The following is a 20,110-nucleotide window of genomic DNA, read 5'->3' on the forward strand; positions in this document are numbered from 1 at the left end:
TACTAATTTTCTATTCTTCAAGTTGTATCCCTTTTTAACATTAAGATAGGCTGTCTTGATGCCCCAGGCCTTCTAATCTCAAATCCACTGATTTTATGACTGGGCTTGCAGAGGCAAATCAGGGAGGCCTGTCCATGCTCAGCAGCACTGCTGGCAAGGACTGCCTTCCCATCAGGAAGTACAGGAGGCAAGTCTTCCTACCCCGTGTTACAAAATATTTGAGTGACACTTATTTTTATGAATTTTATGTTCCCTGAACCAAAATTGTGTTCTGTGGAAGCTGGTGATAGAAAACACAATAGATTTTCCATTGTTTAAATGGACTTCTATTCCAAGAAATAATCTCTGTGTTAAAATAACTATCAGAAGTTGCAACATATGAACTAAAATAATTCTGTCAGTCAGAGAAGCTTCAGTTTTAACTAACCCTTGAAGATTTACCCTCCCTTCAACTGCACAGAGCCCCTTAGCAACATATGGCTGGAGATCCATCCACTCATGCATCATTAACTAAGTAGATTATAAGATGAGAAAATGTATTTACTGAATCTCTCTGTTGCCTGCTCTAATCAGAAAAATAAAGCCAAACTGTAAATCCCAGGGGCATTGCAATAAAACCTCTGTCATCATCATAAACCAGTTAATGATGGACCCATTTAATCCCATCAGACATGGCCTTGTTTTACTATGGTCCTCATGTTACAAGCTGCAAGGCTACAAGCACTACTTTCCAAATGGATTCCTCCTTTTATTGTACCAATTGCACACCAGGATAGGATCACTGAAATAAATGGAAATCCAATAGTACAGAAATAGTATAATTTATGGCAAAGCAGACTCCAGAGACCTTATTTTACTTTCTTTGTCTCAATGTAACATATTGCCTGGAAGAGAGCCGTGTACAAATATGACCATGTTTTCTTCTTCTCTCTTTCCTTCGTGGAGCTGCAGGGTGAGAGTGAAATAAGTAGATAAGCCTACGCGCTTATGAACGTGCATTTATCTTCCTGGATCTTACTATAGGAAATTCTAAACGAAGGAAATATCCACCAACAATTCCGTTGCTCACAGCATTTTTTATTTTAGCTTAGTAATGCTTTTGGGAAACAGATCTAGGTGTTTCTGGACTTCACGGTTTGTCTCTGTCACAGACCAAATTTCCCACTGCAAAATCTTTGGCTAACCCTTAAAACCTAGTTTCCTAATTCACCATGTCTCTTCCTTTGCATGCAGCTACTTTTTGCTTGTGTAACTCCTCCTCTAACTCGATTGTCTTTCTACTGCGAATATATCTTGTTACAAAACTGATGGTTTTTGCTATATTCTGCACATGTTCTGTTTAAAGACTGGCAATATTTCAAGCCACAATTTAGTTATTCTGTGTACTTTATGCATTGATAATTCTGTATATTCAGATCTTCATGGCATGATGTATTAGAGTGATATATGGGTCGACATATATTTTTATCTAACCAATCTGATATTATTCATTACATCTACTCCCCACAATATCATTATGCGTAAAAGGTCTCCACATTACTGTAACTGGATTTAGGGGAAAAGGGTTGCTTCCTTTGCTATCTTTTCTCGGTGTTCCAAAACCAGATTCTTTCACCTCTAAGTAATACAAGTGTAATTCACTAAGAGTGTATGGGAATACCATCTATTTATATAAGTACTGAGTATTACCTAGCAAATAAAAGGGATGAATAATTAGGGGTTTGCTATTTATGTCCGCAGTGTAAGAATAGATAGGAAAAATGGCACAAAGTACTAAAAGGCTGACCCCCTCAAAGGTTCTGTCCATATGGAGTCATACTGAGAAAGCAAATACAATTTCTAGGACGCACTTTTTCTTTTTAGTTTGTTTTGTGAATGAGATGTACACATTTCGTGTGCACATTAGCAAGTTTCAATATCAGTAGTTAATCCCCCCCAAAGACCACAAAAATTAAGAAACCTATGTCAAAATACTGCTAAAGTGAGAGTGACTGGGATTGAATAGTTACACAATTATAGGCATTTTAAAGCTCCCGCTCCTGTTCCCATAAAAATTGTTTTGTTTTATTTTACGTGGGCTGCCTGTTGACACTCCTGCGTTTCTGCTGAGAATATTACAATTAAAGAATAACCCAAAGGTACGCACAACTACAGCACTTACACGTTTCAATCAGTGTTACTTCAAAAACGTAATATGTGTTTTAGTCAGCATTTAGTTGTTGGCTCTGCCACAGATGGTCCCCCCAGTGTAAGGTGAACAGTGACGTGGAATTTCCATGCATGGGACATGATACTGAATTTTTAGTACATCTGTACTGGTTCTGTAATTTTTCCTACCATGAAGACTCCTCATCACTCTCAGTAATCTGTGTAACAGCTACAGCCTCCAGACCCCTAAAAAGCTCAAATGGGAGTAGCCTGTCTGTACTTAGTCATTAGTTACTTGCTTGACTTAACATAACAAAGCAGCTCAGGAAAATAGTGTCTACCTAATTAAGGATTAGCCAGCAAATTGCTGGTTCCCCTATTAAAGGGAGCAAAACACTTCAGGAAAACCAATTTATCTGTATTTTTAGGAGGTAGTATCTCTAGAACAACATTCAGGTTGTATCCTTAGAACATTAATCAGCTCTGATGAGCCAAAATTGGCTTGCATCATACAGACACAAATAGAGAATCATCATGCTAAGGCCTCCTTTTAATATTTACTTTGAGACATTTTGCCAGAATTTAAAACATCATTGTTTGACAGCTTGGACTGATCCGAGCTGTGGAACGCTTGAGCTCTTTGCACCCTCCTCAGAAGATGCAGCTTGCAGCAGCCGTGTTTGGGCAGCCATGATCTATGTAATTTCAAGCGTGAGATTGACTGGAAAGTTGTATTGACCCCACAAAATGATGAGTTTCCAGCTGAGTTGTCTCCCTGGACTGTTCACTGTGTCTTTACCAAGGATGAGGTAACAGATGACAGTGACACCATTGGAGGCTGCGCCGCAGCAGCTACTGTCACACGTTCTGTTATGCAAAGGAAGTGTGAGGGAACTCGAGGCAGTTTGTCCTCATAACTACATCAAAGTGTGCAAAGCAGATTTATTGAGCATTAACCCTGTTGCACAGAAGCACTCTCTCACTCCCATTGGATTGAGACTAAATTTGGGTTTCCTGCTACCCACGACTAACCCAGTGCCTTGCTGTAGGCAGATCTGCACAGCAGGGAAAGCTGTACAGACCTCACTGCAAACACTCAGGTAATAAACATTAAAAACCCCGCAAAAATAAAGCAAGCGGTTTAAGACTTAAATGATATTTCTCTTACAAGTCTAAGGGTATCATTACCTGATTTCCAAATATATACCCAATTCCAAATTTTATAAGCAAGCAACAGTTTATGTCAAGCCTCTTATGCTCCACTCCAAAATCCAGTAACTGTTGGAAGGTGAAGACGAGTGTCCCTTAGGTGGTAAGTTTATAAGGGATCACAAAGCAATCTTTGGACAACTACCGTAATAGACCTGCCTAGAGAAAATTCTTGAAGCGTCAAAGATGTCTCTAACTAGGCTGGATATTCTTTGTGCAACAGCAAAGGTCACTAGAACTCTATATACTCAGCAATTTTGTCTGACAGCTCCTGTGCCCAGGCAGGGAGCTGATGTTCATCTCTCCCTGCAGGACTTCACAATCATATGCCTTTGACTTTATTATCATTTCAGTCTGTATGTTTGTTCCTGGTATACTGATTTCCAGAAAAGTTCTGTTTATTACTTTTATTTCTTAGTGGAAAGATTGTTTTGCCGCTGGCAACCAGCCACTGCCGGCTTTGCTGGGGCTGTTCAGCTCAGTTCTCATTTATAACATGTACACTGGTACACGGGGTTTTGAGTGCGCTGCTTCATCCTCTAAATAGAAATACTTTAAAATACAATAGCAAATAAAATTCGGTTTTCAAGTAACGCTGTCTGGGCTGCACAGTAAAAGTCACTAGATGGCACTAGATGAAGGGCTTTTAAAAGAACTGGGAGAAATTTGTTTTAAAATATTTAAGTATCCACAGACAGAGTAGTAATTGCAGACTTCATCAACGCAAAAGGAATTGAGTGTTTAGAAGCCAAGCTTCATCCCACTAATACGACGTACAAACCCTTTCCTAAGGGAACACAACCGCTGGACACCCTCAGCCAAGAGGGCAGAGAGAAGCAATGAGATTTCTCGACATTTAGAGTGCCATTTCAATCTCATTTTTCTATTTTTGGTTCTACCTTTGCCTCCAGTAGGACACGCGTACACATCCGCTGCCGAACGGCAGCCAGCCTTGCACAGCACCACTGGCAGCAAGCCGCTTCACTGTCCAGTGTTGTAGGCGCAATAGGGAAAAGCATGCAGCAGGGAGGACTTTCTGTGCCCTAAACTTTTATTTCTCATGTAAGTAAAGCTGCAGTAGTCTCCACGCAAAGCTGATCAAGGTACAGCTTTTCGCCCAAAGCAGTCTGGTGTGCCAGAGGCAGCTGCCCTCATGCAGAGCCCCTGCCTCTGCGAAACAGCGCAGCAGTCGGAGGGCGAAGGGAAAGGGAACAAAAAAAACCAAACACGGCAAGGGCGCCGCTGTGGCAACCGCCCCTGTCCCACGACGGACTCCCTGACCTCAGGGCCCGCCCCTTACTTCTGACCTCTCCAGGAAGGGCTTTCCCCCCCCTCTCTTCCCATTGGCTCCGCCGCTCCCCGCATGACCAAACACGGCTCGTCTCATTGGCTACAGCTCGGGATAAAGGGGCGGGGCGGGCGGAAGGTACGGCTGCGTGTGGGATATTTCCGGTATTGTGCGCCCGCTGGCTTCCGGGACGGTCGCGGCGGTCGCGTGAGGTTCGGGGTTTTCCGCGCGCGCTCCCGCCACCTCCTCTGCCTCAGACGGCGGCGGAAGGAGCGCTGGTGTCCGAGGCCCAGTGAACGGGGCAGGATGAGCGGCGAGGATGGAAACGAGGAGTTCTACCGGCAGCTGCAGCTCCAGCAGCAGTACGAGGCCAAGCCAGCCGAGGGCGAGGGCGAGTCCGACCCCTTTACCTACGTGGACCCGGCGGACGGGGCTGCCTATGAGTGGGACTTGGAGAAGAAGGCCTGGTTCCCCAAGGTAAGTACAGGGGAGCCCCGAGGAAGGGGGAGAAGAAGGAGCTGTTGATGCCGGATCTCGTCGGTACGCAGGTGTCCGCATTCACCCACCCAATCGTGTCTGCTGCGATTCTCAGCAGCACCAAAACATACCTTTTTACAGGCAAAACGACGGTGTCGTCTCCGTCCTTGACCGGCTGCGCTGTCGTGAGGAGCTGCTCGTTGGCTATGCGCCTGGGCAGAGAATCTGTAGAGTTGTTCGGGTCTGGGATGAAGTCACGGTTATATTTGTGGATGTTGATCAGAGATGGGATGTGCTTAGGTCTCTGTAGTTCACCGCTGTAGTCTCACTACAGTAGCTGTGGTGATCTCTTTGTTGCCAGTGTGGAAATGAATTAGTATGTTACAAAGTCTAGATGAAAATAGAGTAGTATTATATCTCTTTTATTGTTATCTGAGAATTATGTGGGATGTGTTTTTCCATCTCCAACAGTCTTAGAAGTGCACTTGAAAAATAAGTGTATTTGTCTTAGTGGTGTTCCACAGCATGCAGTTTTTAGTTTTTAAAAGTTTTGTTAAATGTTTTAACTATGAAGTATGGTCTTGCTATAATAACATGGATCCTCAGGGGGCGAGTGAACATAAATTTAATATTTTGAGCCAGTCTACTGATTTGCGAGTAACATAGTAGTTTTCTTATCATATAGCAATGAATGAGGGCAATTACTTAATTTAATATTAAGACATTTTATGGCATCTACTTGATGGATGTAATGTGCCAATTCTAGTTTGTGACTGTGAATTCATTGCAATCCAGAGAATTTGAGTGAGAGTGAAGCCTGTAGTGCCAAGTTTGAATGCGTGTAAACCTAGGAAGGTGTCTGTGGAACAGATGGCTTATGGAGGTGTAAAAATGTAAAAAATCAAAACTCAGAAAGTGAAGCAGTGGAGAAATGAGCATTTCTGACTCCGTGTGGGGTGTTATATCCAGTAAGTACAGTAATTTGTAAGAGGGTTCTTGTTGTTTTGCTCCCATTTCTTCCCCTTCTTCTTGAAATGTGTTTCTCTTTTGAAATGTGTCTCTTCTTACTAGCGTTTATCCTTCCTAAGTGCTTTTCTTGTCTGTTCCGTCTTGGAGAGGAGATAGCATTAAGGGTTGGACAGGTTAAATAGGAGCAGAAAAGTTCACTAGTGAATATGATGTGTAATAGAAGTTGGTGACCTATCCATGACCCACTGTTCTCCACAAAGATTCTTTACCCAGCTGGATGCCATAGAGTTTTTCTGATGATTACTAACAGAATTTTTTATCCAGATAAACTGAGGAGACAGTTGTAACCAGAAGCTGTACTTCTTTCTCCTTGGGCAGTTATGAAATTTTTAATCTCTGTTTCTTGACAAAAGATGAAAATATTCTGACTGGTCTAAGTAATTGTTGTCTATAGACTGGGATTGCACTGCTGCTCTGCTTTGGGAATACAGTGTCTGCTGAACTTCCACTAAAGCAAATTTCAAAGCAGTGCAAAAAGTGAATGATATTATCTGCCAGCATTCCCTAGAAAAAATTGGAGACAGTAAAGTATTTAACAGAAGCAATTGCGGCGTTGTTTATTATTTAATTATTTTTTATTTCAGTGGTACTGTATTGATGAATGCCAACTTTTTTAGTGCTTCACAGACATAGCACAAAATAACATGTGAAATTTATCTGCTGCTTGCATCACTTGCTGTGAAAATACAGACATTGGCTGTCATCTTCAAGCACAGGGTATCTGTTTTTCATTTGGTTATTCCTTTCCATTTCAGTGGCACCAGCAGTTAATTACACACTCACATGTTCTGTAGTATTGTGATTCTTTTTCTATAGGCTTAATCACCCCAAACTGCATGACTGTGTGTGTGTGTAGGTAGGACTGATCTCTGTGATGTGCTCCACCAGAACTGGATTGAAGTCCCCAGTAAGTAGTTCTGTGTCTACTTGTTTCTAGTGCCATTGGGTATGACAGGAGTTCCAATAAAAGCCTTGATATGTGTATAAACTCCTCTGTGCTTGTAAAAAGACATTTTTAAGGTGAAGTAGTGGTAATGGTTATATGGATGATAGTATTTTATGGTTTTTTATAAGAAACATCTTTGTTACAGAGTGGCAAAATTTTATAGTCTGTGGTAGATAATTTGCTAAGAATAAATGGAGGTTTACACAGAGTGCAGGTCCTCCAGAAACTGAAAAATAATGCTTTTGCAGGTTTAATCACTAATTTATGAGTAGGTTCTCTGATGTAAATTAATAATGCTGTTCACCAGCAAGTACAGAAGCTTCCTAATTCTCTGGATCTCATCAACTGTGGCGCTAAGGATTTGCTAAGATGGCTAATGTCTAAGATAATGTACCCGATTAGAGCAGAGTCTTCTTTTTTTCACTAAATGTGGTTGTACTTTGTCTTGATGCTGTGCTATGTCATACCTGTAAGAGCAGCCATTTACATTCTTCATTGAGGTGTGTGGCAAATCTTTAGCCTACTAGTTATTTTGTGTTAACCTTTAAGGTTATGGGACTCCATGGCATCTTACATTATTCCTGACAAGCCTGTTACTGTCAATTTTGCATTTCTGATTTGTCATAATGAAATTTTAAAGCTTGAACATCAAGTTTCAAATTACTGTGGAAGATAAGAGATTACATTTTCATCACTGACACTTGAAATTGCTCTCTTACAGTAGCTTAATGGCACAAAGTTTTGTTTCCTTTTGAATACAAATGAAGCAAGTGCAGCAAAGGTCAGAGTCAGATGAGATTTTTCAAAGGTTAAGGCTCAGTTTTGAGAAAAAATATTTCAGAATGTGCAACTTCAGAAATTACTCCATTACTCCATAATGTGGGGATGCTGACGAAAGCAGCTGTGATGTATCTCTTAGCCTGAGATTGCCAGTGGCTGGAAGTACTGTGTATAATTTGTGCGTTTTTTCTTTTATTTTTATCTCCAAAGAATAGGTGTTGGTCCATGTAATATTTTATCCAAATATAGTTTCTCTCTATCTATTTGTAGGATTTAATGTAATGCCTATTACCCTAGAAGCAATTTGTTAACATCTCTGGTTAAGTGCGATATTTACTGCCTGTCAACACAAATATGTGTCTTCTCTGGAAATGATTCCACAAAAAGGCAGATTCCTGCAATGTCGGTCATTCATCATCTGTGGATAAGTTGTTTGCTTACCATCAGTATCATTTTAGCACTTCACCACAGCCAGGAGCACTTGGTTTCTGTCCTTCAGGCAGATGCAACTCACATGGAAAGCAGAAAGCTTTGTTTGAAAAATGGCAGAACTTGTGAAATGCTTGTGTAGAAACTACATATGCATATGTATGGAATTTGTGCTTTGGTCTAGTTCAGGTAATGCCTGAACTGATTGTTCTTGTTGTATGTATGTCTTTGCAAAGATAATTTAAAAAGTTTTAAAATACTGTTATTTCCTATGTTGCCAGATCAGAAAATGACTGTCGCCTACCTAACTTTAAAATGCAAACCTGTATTTATACCTCTTTGAAATTTTATATTATATTTCCTAATTTCTTTTCAGATAACAGAAGATTTCCTGGCAACCTATCATGCCAACTATGGCTTCCATGCAGATGAGACAGATACTTCATCTGCTTCTGGTACAGCCGCTGAAAGTAAGCAACCAGTAAGTTCTAAGAAATCAGGAACACAGCCATCAGCCAATGAGACAGGACGAAAACAAGCAGATCCAAAACAAAAATTGGAAAAAAGGAAGCTAGAGCCAGGTAAGTGACAAAGCACTTCCCTCTGCGTAGGCTGTGACTTGTATTGTACTGAGGGAAAACTGGCAGTTGATTGTTGTTACCTGGTATAGCAAAGATAGGGTTGTGCTGGTAATTTGCAGAATGGTTCTAAAATTGTGTGGTGCTTCATAGGTATCCTCCTGAATCTGTATAGAAAAAGAAAAAAAACAAGGCATGTTCAGAACTTCTCTGTGAGCAAGCAAAAATTCTTATAAATCTGATGGAATATAAACATTTATGCTCCTATGTTTAATGTATTGCCATAACTGAATTAGACTCTTGTATTTAGGGTGGTTTCACGTTGAAGAAGATAGGAACACAAACGTTTATGTGACAGGTAAGTAATAGTGTTTATTTGTCTACTTTGAGTTAAAGATGGTAAAAAACTCATATATGTCTCTAATATTATCTGTCACTTGCAAGCTACTTAATGTTATAGTCATGATCGAGTAATGTCTTTGTGACCTTTAAATTGCACATGTGGGAAAGAAGTAGAATGGATGGATTCTATGCTTTTATCTGTTAAATGGGGTATTCTCTGAGCTGAGTCAGCCAAGGCACCAATTTATTCTTCTGTAAGAAAAACAGTTTCTGCAGGCTTTTAAAGGGTAGGATAATGACAAGTTTATGATGAGACAGCAGCTCAACTATATGCATCACTTAAGCTATAATTTTAATTTGCTCTAATAAAGAATTATTAGGTAAGGAGTAGGAAACAGTGAAAAAATGTTGGGAACAGAGTGAGAATTTCCATTTGAGCTTTCACATTACTATCTGCGCACTTATTTATTATGGTGTTTTTCTACCTCTTTTGGATGGTGGGGTGCTATCTTTAGATGCATATACTTAGCTACACTTGGTGGTTGTGAGCAGTCGCAGGAGTGCACATACTTGCATTTTTCACGATCATTTTCAAAAAGATTCAAAAATCTTCATGCAGGCCAAACTAGCATGGGACATCCACATAATTTTCTCATCCATTTTGGTTTTTTCTTATCCTCAATTCAGAGTTCAGTTCTTAAAATCTTTATACATTATCAGCTACTCTTTTTATTGAGTTTGTGAGTGAAGAAAACAGTTGTCTGTTCATAGGTTGTGTTCTTATGGGTTTGTTTTTTTTTTTGTCTCTGATGCCTAGAAGTGCAGTGGAACTTGAAGCTTGGGCAGGAGAGTTACATTTGCAGAGGCCTTTGTGCTCACTGCAGTGTTGATGATGTGTGACAAGCAATCTCTAGGTGTGCATATTAAGGAGCATGCAGACTTTTCTGTGCATTACACCTATTATAAAGTAGAACGATTTTCAGAATACTAGTATGAAGTAATGCTTAGAAGGTAAGGCCCAAGGGCAGTACTTTCTTGCAGTGTATGTAAGTTGTTGTCCTTTTTGATATCTTTAATTTGAATAAATGCTACGGGAAGATTTGTTCTAATGAAGCTTTTTTAAGAATAGATCATACTTAAGCCTTCTGTTTGAATTTATTTTGCAGGTTTACCTCCAGACATTACAAAAGATGAATTTGTACAAGTCATGTCAAAATGTGGTATCATCATGAGAGATCCTCAGACAGAAGAACACAAGATCAAACTGTACAAAGATAAGGAAGGAAATCTTAAAGGAGATGGCCTCTGTTGTTATCTGAAGGTCAGTGGTACACCGAAATGAAGTTTTCCATCGCTCTAAAGGCACATATGGCCATTGTTCCAGAATCACATTCAGAAGATTCTTGAAAATCTGAAACACAGTTCGGAATATAGCTGTCTGTTTTAAAGATTTACACAGAAATGCCCACTTAGCATCTTTCCAGCCTCACCCTTCGCCTGGAAATGGCCGTAATACCTACTGAACATGTTTCTACATGCTCCTGTCTTGGGTGCCAGAGATGATGGGCTGAAATGGGAGGATTTTCACCTTTTACTTTGAAAATGTGCCACTGTGTAACCAAAACCAGAGAAATAATGAGCCAGGAAGAAACGTACTGTAGTCCTATATTTACAACTTTTAATTGAGAACTGGCTTGGTTCAGAACTGTGCTTTCATTCTTTATTAACCCTAGATTAGGTTGCAGTACTATTTCCGTATGTGTTGCACTTGTGAATCCTTTTGAAAGTTGGTGATTGCATTTGCAGACTGCTTTAGTTCTGCATGAAGCTCAAGGCAGTAGTAAATCAAATGGCTTGTAGTCTGTGCTGTTTTTGTAATTGTAGTAGTTAGGACAGTGGAGTGCACAGGCATAAACACTGTCTTCACTCCAAAGGACTTTTAGGAAAACGTTAAAAATTACTTAGGAGTCTCAACATTTGCTGTTCTTGGAAAAGTGATGCAAGTTTTGTAGGAACTCGATCCACTGAAACCTTTTTATTCTTGCTTTTCAGTTCATCAGCTTGCTTAGATATTGCAGATTCATGTCTGTGACGTATTTGAATGAAGTATGCATCTTTTTTCCTAAGTATTAATCAATTACAACAGGAGTGAAGAAATACTGGGTTTTGATCAAGAAAACCAGTGCCAGCTGTGGCAGAAGACAGCATTATCATTTTCAGTGATAAGGACTTGATTATTAGCACAGTACACTTAATGACACATTATTGGAATACAATTTGATTTTGCTATGTGCTTTAAAGTTTGTACTGTGTTTTATCTTCAAATAGAGAGAATCAGTTCAACTTGCTTTGAGGCTTCTGGATGAAGCAGAAATCCGAGGCTATAAGTTGCATGTGGAAGTTGCAAAGTTTCAACTGAAGGGGGAGTATGATGCAAGCAAAAAGAAGAAGAAATGTAAAGACTACAAGAAGAAGTTGTCACAGCAGCAGAAGTTTGTATTTTTTATTTCAGTAAAATATTGCTTGACTTCTGAGTGCTATTAGTAAAGCAGTGCTTTCTTTCAAATATAGTGCTAAGTTTTGCAAAGGTTAAAGTCTTATCTGACGGTGAAATAGCTTAACTATAGCACATTTGAAGGAGGCAAACTCCTAAATTAAGTGTTTATAAGATGGACTTCTTTGTGATTCACACATTGAATTAATACACAGGGAGCAATGGTGCCTTCAGATGTAGAAGCAAATAATACTTCTGGGGAAGTAAGGCTCTCTTCCTCTTCAGTGGATGAGAGCGTGCAAGTCCTGTCACAATATCTGGGCTTACTATTGGAAGGTCATAACACTCTGGCTGCTCGCATATATTTAGTGCCATACTGCGGTAATTGCAAATGGCAAGAAATGTTTGCTGTTAGGAGCAAATACTAAATTATCTCTGGGGAAAAATGTTTGCTGTTAGGAGCAAATACTAAATTATCTCTGTAGATTTCCCCAGACGTCTCTCTGTTATAAAATATACTGGGTTTTGAGTTGTACCTTGATTAATTTTGACTCTTAAAAATTGTTCTTCTGCCTTTTGGAGCCAGGAAGATGCCGATTAAAGAGGAAAAAACTTTGAATATTTTTGATATTTCAGTGAAAGTAACATTCACTAAGCATTGTAAATAGTAATGGAGAAATAGTTAAGGGGAGCAAGGCTGCTTGATATCTTATCAGTTAAAGCCAGAAATATATCTGCCCCAAAAATACACTGATGGTTCTTGCTGTAAGAAATCTCCGGTGTGTAGACGAGTGTATGAAAATTATGAATTTGTATTTGACAGCAATTTGTGTGAATAAAAGGACTGTGTTCCTTTTGAGTTGAAGAGTTGAATTTACTGGTATAACTACTCTCATTGGAAATCCAAGTTTTCTTCAGCTAAAGTAGCAGGTACTTAAGAAGAAACTTAAGGTTTCCCCACCCCAGTGTATGATCTTGTGATTTAAAAGTGTAAGTGAACGTGTGGGGGTTTTTGTAATAGGATATGAAGTAGGCATTTCTATGAGAAGATTTGCTGTGAGAAGGCAAAGTCCTAGAACAGATGTGCTGGGTTATGTGACTAGTTTGTGTTAGTGGCTCTACACCGGGGAACAAAATAAATCTTGTAGTAATACCAGTGTAAGAGTTGATGTGTTCTTACATATTCTTTTAAATAAAAGCAGTTAAATTTTATCTAGGGGAATAGTGGATCTCATTTTTTCCAGAATAAGTTAGCAAAAAATGGTAAAATACTGACATTTTAATTGCACTTGAAAACAGATGGTTCTTTTATCTGAGTTGATATTAGGAAGGAATTCATACTTCATACATATTTTCTCAGTGTTTAAAAAATACTGATAATTTTTCAAAAATTATTTATATTCCCTCTATGAGCCTTTAAGTACCTTAAAACCTCAAATACTTTGTAGCAATAGTAACCTGGGTAATTACTGTGTTTTTTTAGAAGAATAACTTAACACTTTGTGTCAAAATATATATTAATATAGTGCAAGAAATGCGGAATTAATGATTTTTTTTTTTCAACGAATACTTGTAGAAACTGAAGAGGGCCGCAACAATATCTTCTTACTGTTGCTTCATTTCATTAGACAGCTGGATTGGAGGCCGGAGAAGAAAGATGGGACAACTCGAATGCGGCATGAACGCATCGTTATTATCAGGAATATGTTTCACCCCAAGGACTTTGAGGTAGGAAGATGCTGTTTGCTTCTGTAGATTGTGCTTTTAGAAGTTAACGTGTCTCAACTTTCTGCCATACAAATTGTAGCAAAATTCTAAGTGGATGAAAACAAAATTAAGCAAAATTAAATTGTTTGGGAAAGGTGTTCTCTTGTGCCAAACATCTGCTTTAAATTCATTCATCTCTCTGCAAAAGCAAGGAGAAAATGTTGATAAGAACGTGTTTTTCAAGTTGGAGTTTTTCACTGTCTGAAAAACTATATATCTGGTAATACTCTTGTCTGGGATGGAAAGGGGAGTAAACAGCAGTAATAGTTAGAATGGAGAAATGAGCACACAATAGCTTTATTTACAAGTAGTATTTATTAAATGCAAGTGAGAGCTGTCTGCCAACTTCTGGGCAGCTTTGAAAATGTAGCATAATAGCACTTAATTTATGGACTTTTAACACATGGACAGATGTGTACCACTGCTGATGGAGCTAAAATAGAGCTGAGAGAAGAGACTGCTTGTCTTTAGCTAAAGCTGTGTAATTGCTTTGTAGGAGGACCCTCTAGTGCTAAATGAGATAAGAGAAGATCTGCGGACGGAGTGTGAAAAGTTTGGTCAAGTAAAGAAGGTTCTCATATTTGATGTAGGTATTTTTATATGTTGCGTTGGCAGAATTGATGTAATGTGCAAAGGTGCAAAATGTTTAGGCTGCTGTAAATATGAGTGGAGCATTCGTTTGGGTGTGTTTACTTCATGAAAACTTGACTTAATCTTTCAGTACTTGAAAACTTTTAGATCTTAATGTCTAAGCACCTGTATACTTCAGCCTATGTAAAGGCAAGTAGCTCTTCCCAGGAGCTTGGATATATGTTATGAGTTTGAAAGTATGGATACATTATTTGTAGCTAAGCTAGCTGAAATAATTTTTGTTTTCTGTGTTCAGAAATTGTGTTCTATTTGCCAGTAGAACAACGTATGGAAACCTGAAAACTGAACTTTTCAAACATGATTATGTATGATCAGAATGGAGCTATATTCTGATTGATTTTATAAGACGATATAAAGGGCATTGGAATGAATGCATTAGTTACAATGTTATTAAATGCAAGTTGCCTGTCCTTACAGAGGCACCCTGATGGCGTGGCTTCTGTGTCATTTAAAGAAGCAACAGAAGCTGATTTGTGCAAGCTGACTCTAAATGGAAGGTGGTTTGGTGGCCGTCAGCTCAGTGCTGAAACGTGGGATGGCGTAACGGATTATCAGGTAGCTTTTTGTGGTTCCATTTTATCCAATGTCTTCCACGCAGTAAATCTCCTCAAATTCTAGGAGTCCTTGGCATTCCTGTCCCCATACCCTTCCCCTGCCCATGTCTGGGTTATCTTGCTTCTCTTCAAAAGCTGTAGAATGTCTCCAAAAATCATTCTCAGTTATTCAACTTAGCAAAAAATTAGAGGACCTGTTTGAGTACTGAAAACATCAACTTAGAGGATTAGCCACTGGATATACAGATCATTAGTTCACAGTCAACGTTGAGGTATTTCTGTAATATAAATATTTGTTTATTTTCATCTGTGTAAATACTCATTTTGACAAGTATGACTCTAATGATGTGTATAAACACTTCTTTAACAGGTGGAGGAGACTGCACGAGAAAGGGAAGAAAGGCTCAAGGTGTGGGAGTCATTTTTAGGGGATCCTGATGCAAAGGAGCAGCAGACTACATCTGATTCGGATTCTGCAGCAAGTAGTGTTAAATTGCCTGAAGGGAAACAACCTCCAGAGGTTAATGACACACCTAAGGAGGATGCAAATGATGAAACTCCTAAGAGGGAGAATAATGGTGGGGGTATTAATGAAGATGGAGCTCCTTCCACAGACAGCAGCCTTGCAGGCAGTGATGGTGAAGCTGATACATAACATCTTTAATGCTTTATGAAAGCATGATTTTTAGGGTGATGTTTGAGTGTATCCCTTTCTTCAGGGTGACTTCAGGCAAAATTCATACGAATATAGGTGTATTAGAATGTCATCAACTGTGTGCTTTGAAGTTTTCATTTAATGGGGTTCTAAAAGTTTGTATTAAAAGGTGAAGTAACTCAAGTTTTCAAGAGCACAGTAAAATTCATCAGGCTTCTTTTGTTCTAACTATGCTTGTCAGTGTTTCATGATGTGAGTGTGAAATATGTTCCAGCCCTTAAGTTTATGTAACTATACGTAACTTATGTAATGCAAAGCTTTTGCAGGATTTGTGGATTGTGCTGTTAATTTTCCTGTCAAGTTCCTTTGGAACTCAGTATTTCAATAACTTGTGTTCTGGTACGTTGGATCGTTTCATGGAACATGTGCCGGGATCCGGATAGGGTGAATGCATTTGAATGTGTTGCTATGTATTAGGTGGCAGATGAGTAGTATCAGGTCACAAGCTTAAAGAAAGTGGCAGACAGTGTTGCCACAGCAACCCTAAGGGAAACTGAGAGCAGAGAGGTTATTAAATCACAGCATTCAGCGAATGAAGTTTTCCTTCCCCTTTTTAGATCTTCTCTTGATGTTAGAGGCTGGAATTGTCTCGAGGAAACTAGGTGTGCATGAACACTTGTATTCTACGCCATAATAACATTGTTTTTACACTCTCATGGTCTGTATGCAGTAGGTATCAATATAGGCTTTTGATTTTTTGGTGGCTTTATTATTCTTGCTTTTATATTAAAGGTGTTTTGTAAACTTCATTAGCATGATGAATGTGAGTTCTCAACATTTTCATTTAGCTCTGTATGCTCTTCACAGTGGGGAGGATCTTCGATCTTTCATAAAATTTAAATGCCTTTGGCAGCTCAAACTGCAATTTATTGTGCAAAAGTTAGAATACTTTAAAATGTGCTTTTGAAGAATGCTCTTATATGGAAAAAGCAAGTGGTAGTCCTCTTCAAAATATTTCCCAAAGCAAGGACTTAGAATATCTTCTAACTTAAGATATTTTAGTAAGTGGCAGACTTTCAAAAATAACTGGGGGGAGCTGTTTTGGGCATAGTCATTCTTAATTTAGAATTCCACTGTTTTGATAAGTAAGGATAGAAGAACATGGATTTAGACACTGAACAATTAAAAATTCATAGTATGCTGTTTATATGGGTGACTACTGGTACACATTTGCAAGGAGGATCCTTTTAACTTTTTAAATTCATATTGGATTGCAAGAAACTATAGATGCTGTGTTTCCATTATGAGGTAATCAGAATACTCTGAAAATGTTATTTTCAAACCTTGTGCTCTGAGATTACCATACAGATTTTTTTCCTGAATTCTAGATGGTTGTCTAAGTTTATTTTGTTGGGATTTTTTTAATATATAGTCAATATGTGTGGGTGGCTATGCCAACAAGAGCATCTAAGTTAACACTGCCATTGTGGTTAAAAGTTACTTCTTTTGTGACAAAAATAGTTGTCATAATTGAATTTAGGAGTTAAAAGTCTGGGGTCTCATAATACGCTGATATGACAAATTTCCTATTTTGAGTTGCATTATAAAGAAGAGATGTAGCTCTTGCCAGCTACATCTAAAAAAAAGTCCATTTTCTCCTCTTCCCAAGTGTGTGGATTGTGTGTTTCAGTAAAGCAGGTGTTTGAAGAATTCAGGGAATCTGAAACACTGCCTGGTTAGCAGCTGCCCATAGTAGTGTGTTCAGACACATTCCTGGGTTGTGTTGGTTCTGCCTTAATTATTTTTATTGGTAAGAAGCACCACAGACCTTTGAAAGCTGGAAGTGTTTGCATATGAGGAGTGTAGTTTAGTGTGGTGAGTATTGGTTTCAGTGCTCCTTTTTTCCTTCCAGCTTCTAGATCTCTTACTCTTGCGTTTTGTTTGCCTTTTTTTTAAGGGAGCCCAGTTGTGTAACACTACACAGTTAGATCACTTGTTTTACAGTGGAATTACAACTGATACAGGGAAACATGTGGAAATATGTGTAAAACTTGTAAAGTTCTATGAAGTCTTACTGTGGTATCAGATATGGAGAACAAGGTTAGTGTTAGTATTTGAAATAAGACTTTGAAAAATAAGGAATTGCTGTATGTGCTGTATGTTCCTCTCTCCAGCTGATGTGCAAATTTGGTGTGGAAGTTCAGTGTGCTCTTAGTCCTTTCACCTTTTCCTTTAGACCTCACGCTAAAGTAGAGAACAAAGACTGAGACCAAATGCTTTACTGGCTTTCCTATTAACTAGGATTCTTAAGTAATAAAAGCTCTTTTTCCATGCAAATATGTTGTTCTCAAGTGTGGAATTATACTCAAACTTGTATTTTCCTTTTGTCTACCTCCATTTTTCCCACTAAAATGTAAAAATATATTTTTATAAACTATTCATTAATTTATTGGGGTGTCTAGTAATCTGAGGAGAGGTTAATGCAGCTGTGAGTCTTTTCAGCAGATTTTCATTAAAACCAAATTCTTTAGATATATTCTTTTTTGAATTTATTTATGAAATTATTTTGAATTTATGAAATTTGTATAAATCAGTCTGAACAAAAATCAAGAATTTTCACAGAAGTTAAAATTGCTATTTTGAGCTATGATTATGAAATTCTTAGAGTATAGAGCAGTAATGTTTAATGAGAAATCTTAACAAATCTGAGCAAGCAGAGTTGCTTTTTAAGCTTAAATATTTTTCTTAGTGATCAGCATCATACATAAATTGCTAAGAAATTAAAGCCCTAAAGGAATTCTCACTTTTTTTTTTCTTTAATTAAAAGTGTTTTCTATTTACTTTCCTTGCTCATTAGAAGTGAAAAAACAACCTTTTTACTCAGTTTCTAAGGGGTTTTTTTAGGTCCCGTTCCAGTGTTTAAGTATACTGCATGTTCCTCCATCCCTGTGCTTTTGGTGACAGGTTAATTTTAAGAGAATCTGTCTCCTTTCCTCTGTATATGATGGAAACAATAACTAGCAGCAGGCTGAAACAATTTGCGGATAATTATTTTTGCTCCGTTTTGAACTAGAGGAATAGATGTTTCTACCAGTTTTCAGTTTGATAAAATGGATTAAAAGCCACTTAAACACAATACGACACAGTATTAACTAATCCTTCAGCATAATTTGGCAGAATCACTTTCTGAACCATCCAAAATAATTGCTTAGCTTCAGGATAAATTGGTAGTTTGCTTTAAAATCAAATGCTGTTCAGTGGTTTGCAGGAAGGAGTTTTTATGGAGTTACAGGTATTCGCCAGACATGATGTGGCTGGAGGAGTATGGCCAAGGTAGACACCTGGAGACAAAATGCCTCAAATTAAAAGGCTTTTTAAAAGGTTTTCTCTTTTCTTTCAAGTTCTTGAATGTTCGTATACTGGTGTAAAGAGGGAATTAGTTTCATTTTGCATCAAAATGTTTATCTGTTTCTCCAGCTGGCTTTTTAAAAAATTTTTAATTGAATTTCAGTCCCTTGTACAGCTTAGGTTTTGTATAAGGATTGCAATTCACTTAAAATCTTTAGTATGTTAAATGCAGTGCATTTTAGCTAAAACATGTCCTACACATTATTCAGTTAAGGTTAACATATATTAACAGTTACAAATAATTAGCTTAATTCACTCAAGAAAACTTGAAGGTGTTTGGATGCTTCACAGAAACCCAAACTTGCCTTTCATCAATATTCATAACTGGAATTCTTGAAACTAAACAAAACTAAATTTGAAAAAAAAAAAACATTCCTATAGATTTTAGTTGGATTTTAAAATTCTTATTTTTACTTCTGCATTTGAGAAAACATACTGCGGTATGGTAAATGAATTCTGTGAGTTGTGTATTTGTGTTGATTTGACTTGTGTGTATTGTAGTGCTCATTATAGCTTGACATCTTACTGTCAGAATACTCTGAAAGTTCTGTAAAATATTTATAGAATTATGAAATCTTTTGCAGCAAACTGTTTTTTTGCTCATTCTGTAATAAGAAAAGTATATTGTTAGATTAAACTTTTCAGTAAGTAAACTCAGATTTTTTTTCCTGACAGGTGATTTTCTTTCAATAAATTAATCATTTTCATTTATCCTTTAAAAAGGCAACATTACAAAGCAAATGCTATTTGAATAATGTCTAGGATTGTGACAGCATCTGAGAATACCCTTTCTTTGTCTTTGATTTGTTTCTTAAAGGGGTTGTGTTTTATACTACCTTTTTAATAAACAAACTCATGAACAGAACAAGTCTGTGCTGATTAGTTTCAAGGTAATGTATTTGTCTTTTTTTCCTCGGTAAAAGATACCATAGCATTTGGTGCACAGGAGCTTCAGTTTGTTACGTATGTTAATGTGCCAGAGCTTCCAGCTGGACCCAGTAGACATGTTGCTGGAACTGTAAGTGGGAATATGGTATTTGTGGGAATATGGATTTGGTCTCAGCCTTCTTCCTGGCTTGGGATGTTAATGGACCTTCATGGAGAGAAAAGGAGCAGGAGGGATCACTGCAGACGCTGTAGTTGAAATTGAGATTGTGAAGAAGTTTTTAATAAGGATAAGTAGAATTTTAATTTTTATTCTCAAAGGTTTTTAAATTTTTTTTCTTCAAAGTTTTGACACTTTGCTTCAAAAGCACTGGAAATCAGTCATTCAATTCCTGTACTGAAGAATAGGGATGAAAATCCCATTTTACCATGTAGTTCTTTCTAGGAGCTTTAAACTGATGCCATCTTAA

The 20,110-nt window shown here is 38.0% G+C and overlaps 1 protein-coding gene across 1 annotated transcript; it reads left to right on the forward strand.

The window, feature by feature from the left end:
- Positions 1-4,793: 4,793 nt before the first annotated feature.
- Positions 4,794-19,412, forward strand: HTATSF1 (HIV-1 Tat specific factor 1). The gene is made up of 9 exons (XM_009090459.4): positions 4,794-5,122; positions 8,683-8,887; positions 9,195-9,242; positions 10,393-10,547; positions 11,555-11,718; positions 13,349-13,448; positions 13,984-14,073; positions 14,556-14,693; positions 15,063-19,412. The coding sequence occupies exons 1-9, from the start codon at positions 4,952-4,954 to the stop codon at positions 15,345-15,347; spliced, it is 1,356 nt and encodes a 451-aa protein (XP_009088707.2). The 5' UTR covers positions 4,794-4,951; the 3' UTR covers positions 15,348-19,412.
- The last annotated feature ends 698 nt before the right edge of the window (positions 19,413-20,110 follow it).

The sequence above is a fragment of the Serinus canaria genome, chromosome 4A, assembly GCF_022539315.1.
Source record: "Serinus canaria isolate serCan28SL12 chromosome 4A, serCan2020, whole genome shotgun sequence".
Lineage (NCBI taxonomy): Eukaryota > Metazoa > Chordata > Aves > Passeriformes > Fringillidae > Serinus > Serinus canaria.

What these genes read in the sequence shown, in the direction of transcription:
- HTATSF1 (XM_009090459.4), top strand. Translation starts at nt 4,952, where the DNA reads ATGAGCGGCGAGGATGGAAACGAGGAGTTCTACCGGCAGCTGCAGCTC. An exon ending in AGAAGGCCTGGTTCCCCAAG is followed by an intron (nt 5,123 to 8,682) that starts GTAAGTACAGGG and finishes ATTTCTTTTCAG; the next exon opens with ATAACAGAAGATTTCCTGGC. An exon ending in AGAAGGTTCTCATATTTGAT is followed by an intron (nt 14,074 to 14,555) that starts GTAGGTATTTTT and finishes CTGTCCTTACAG; the next exon opens with AGGCACCCTGATGGCGTGGC.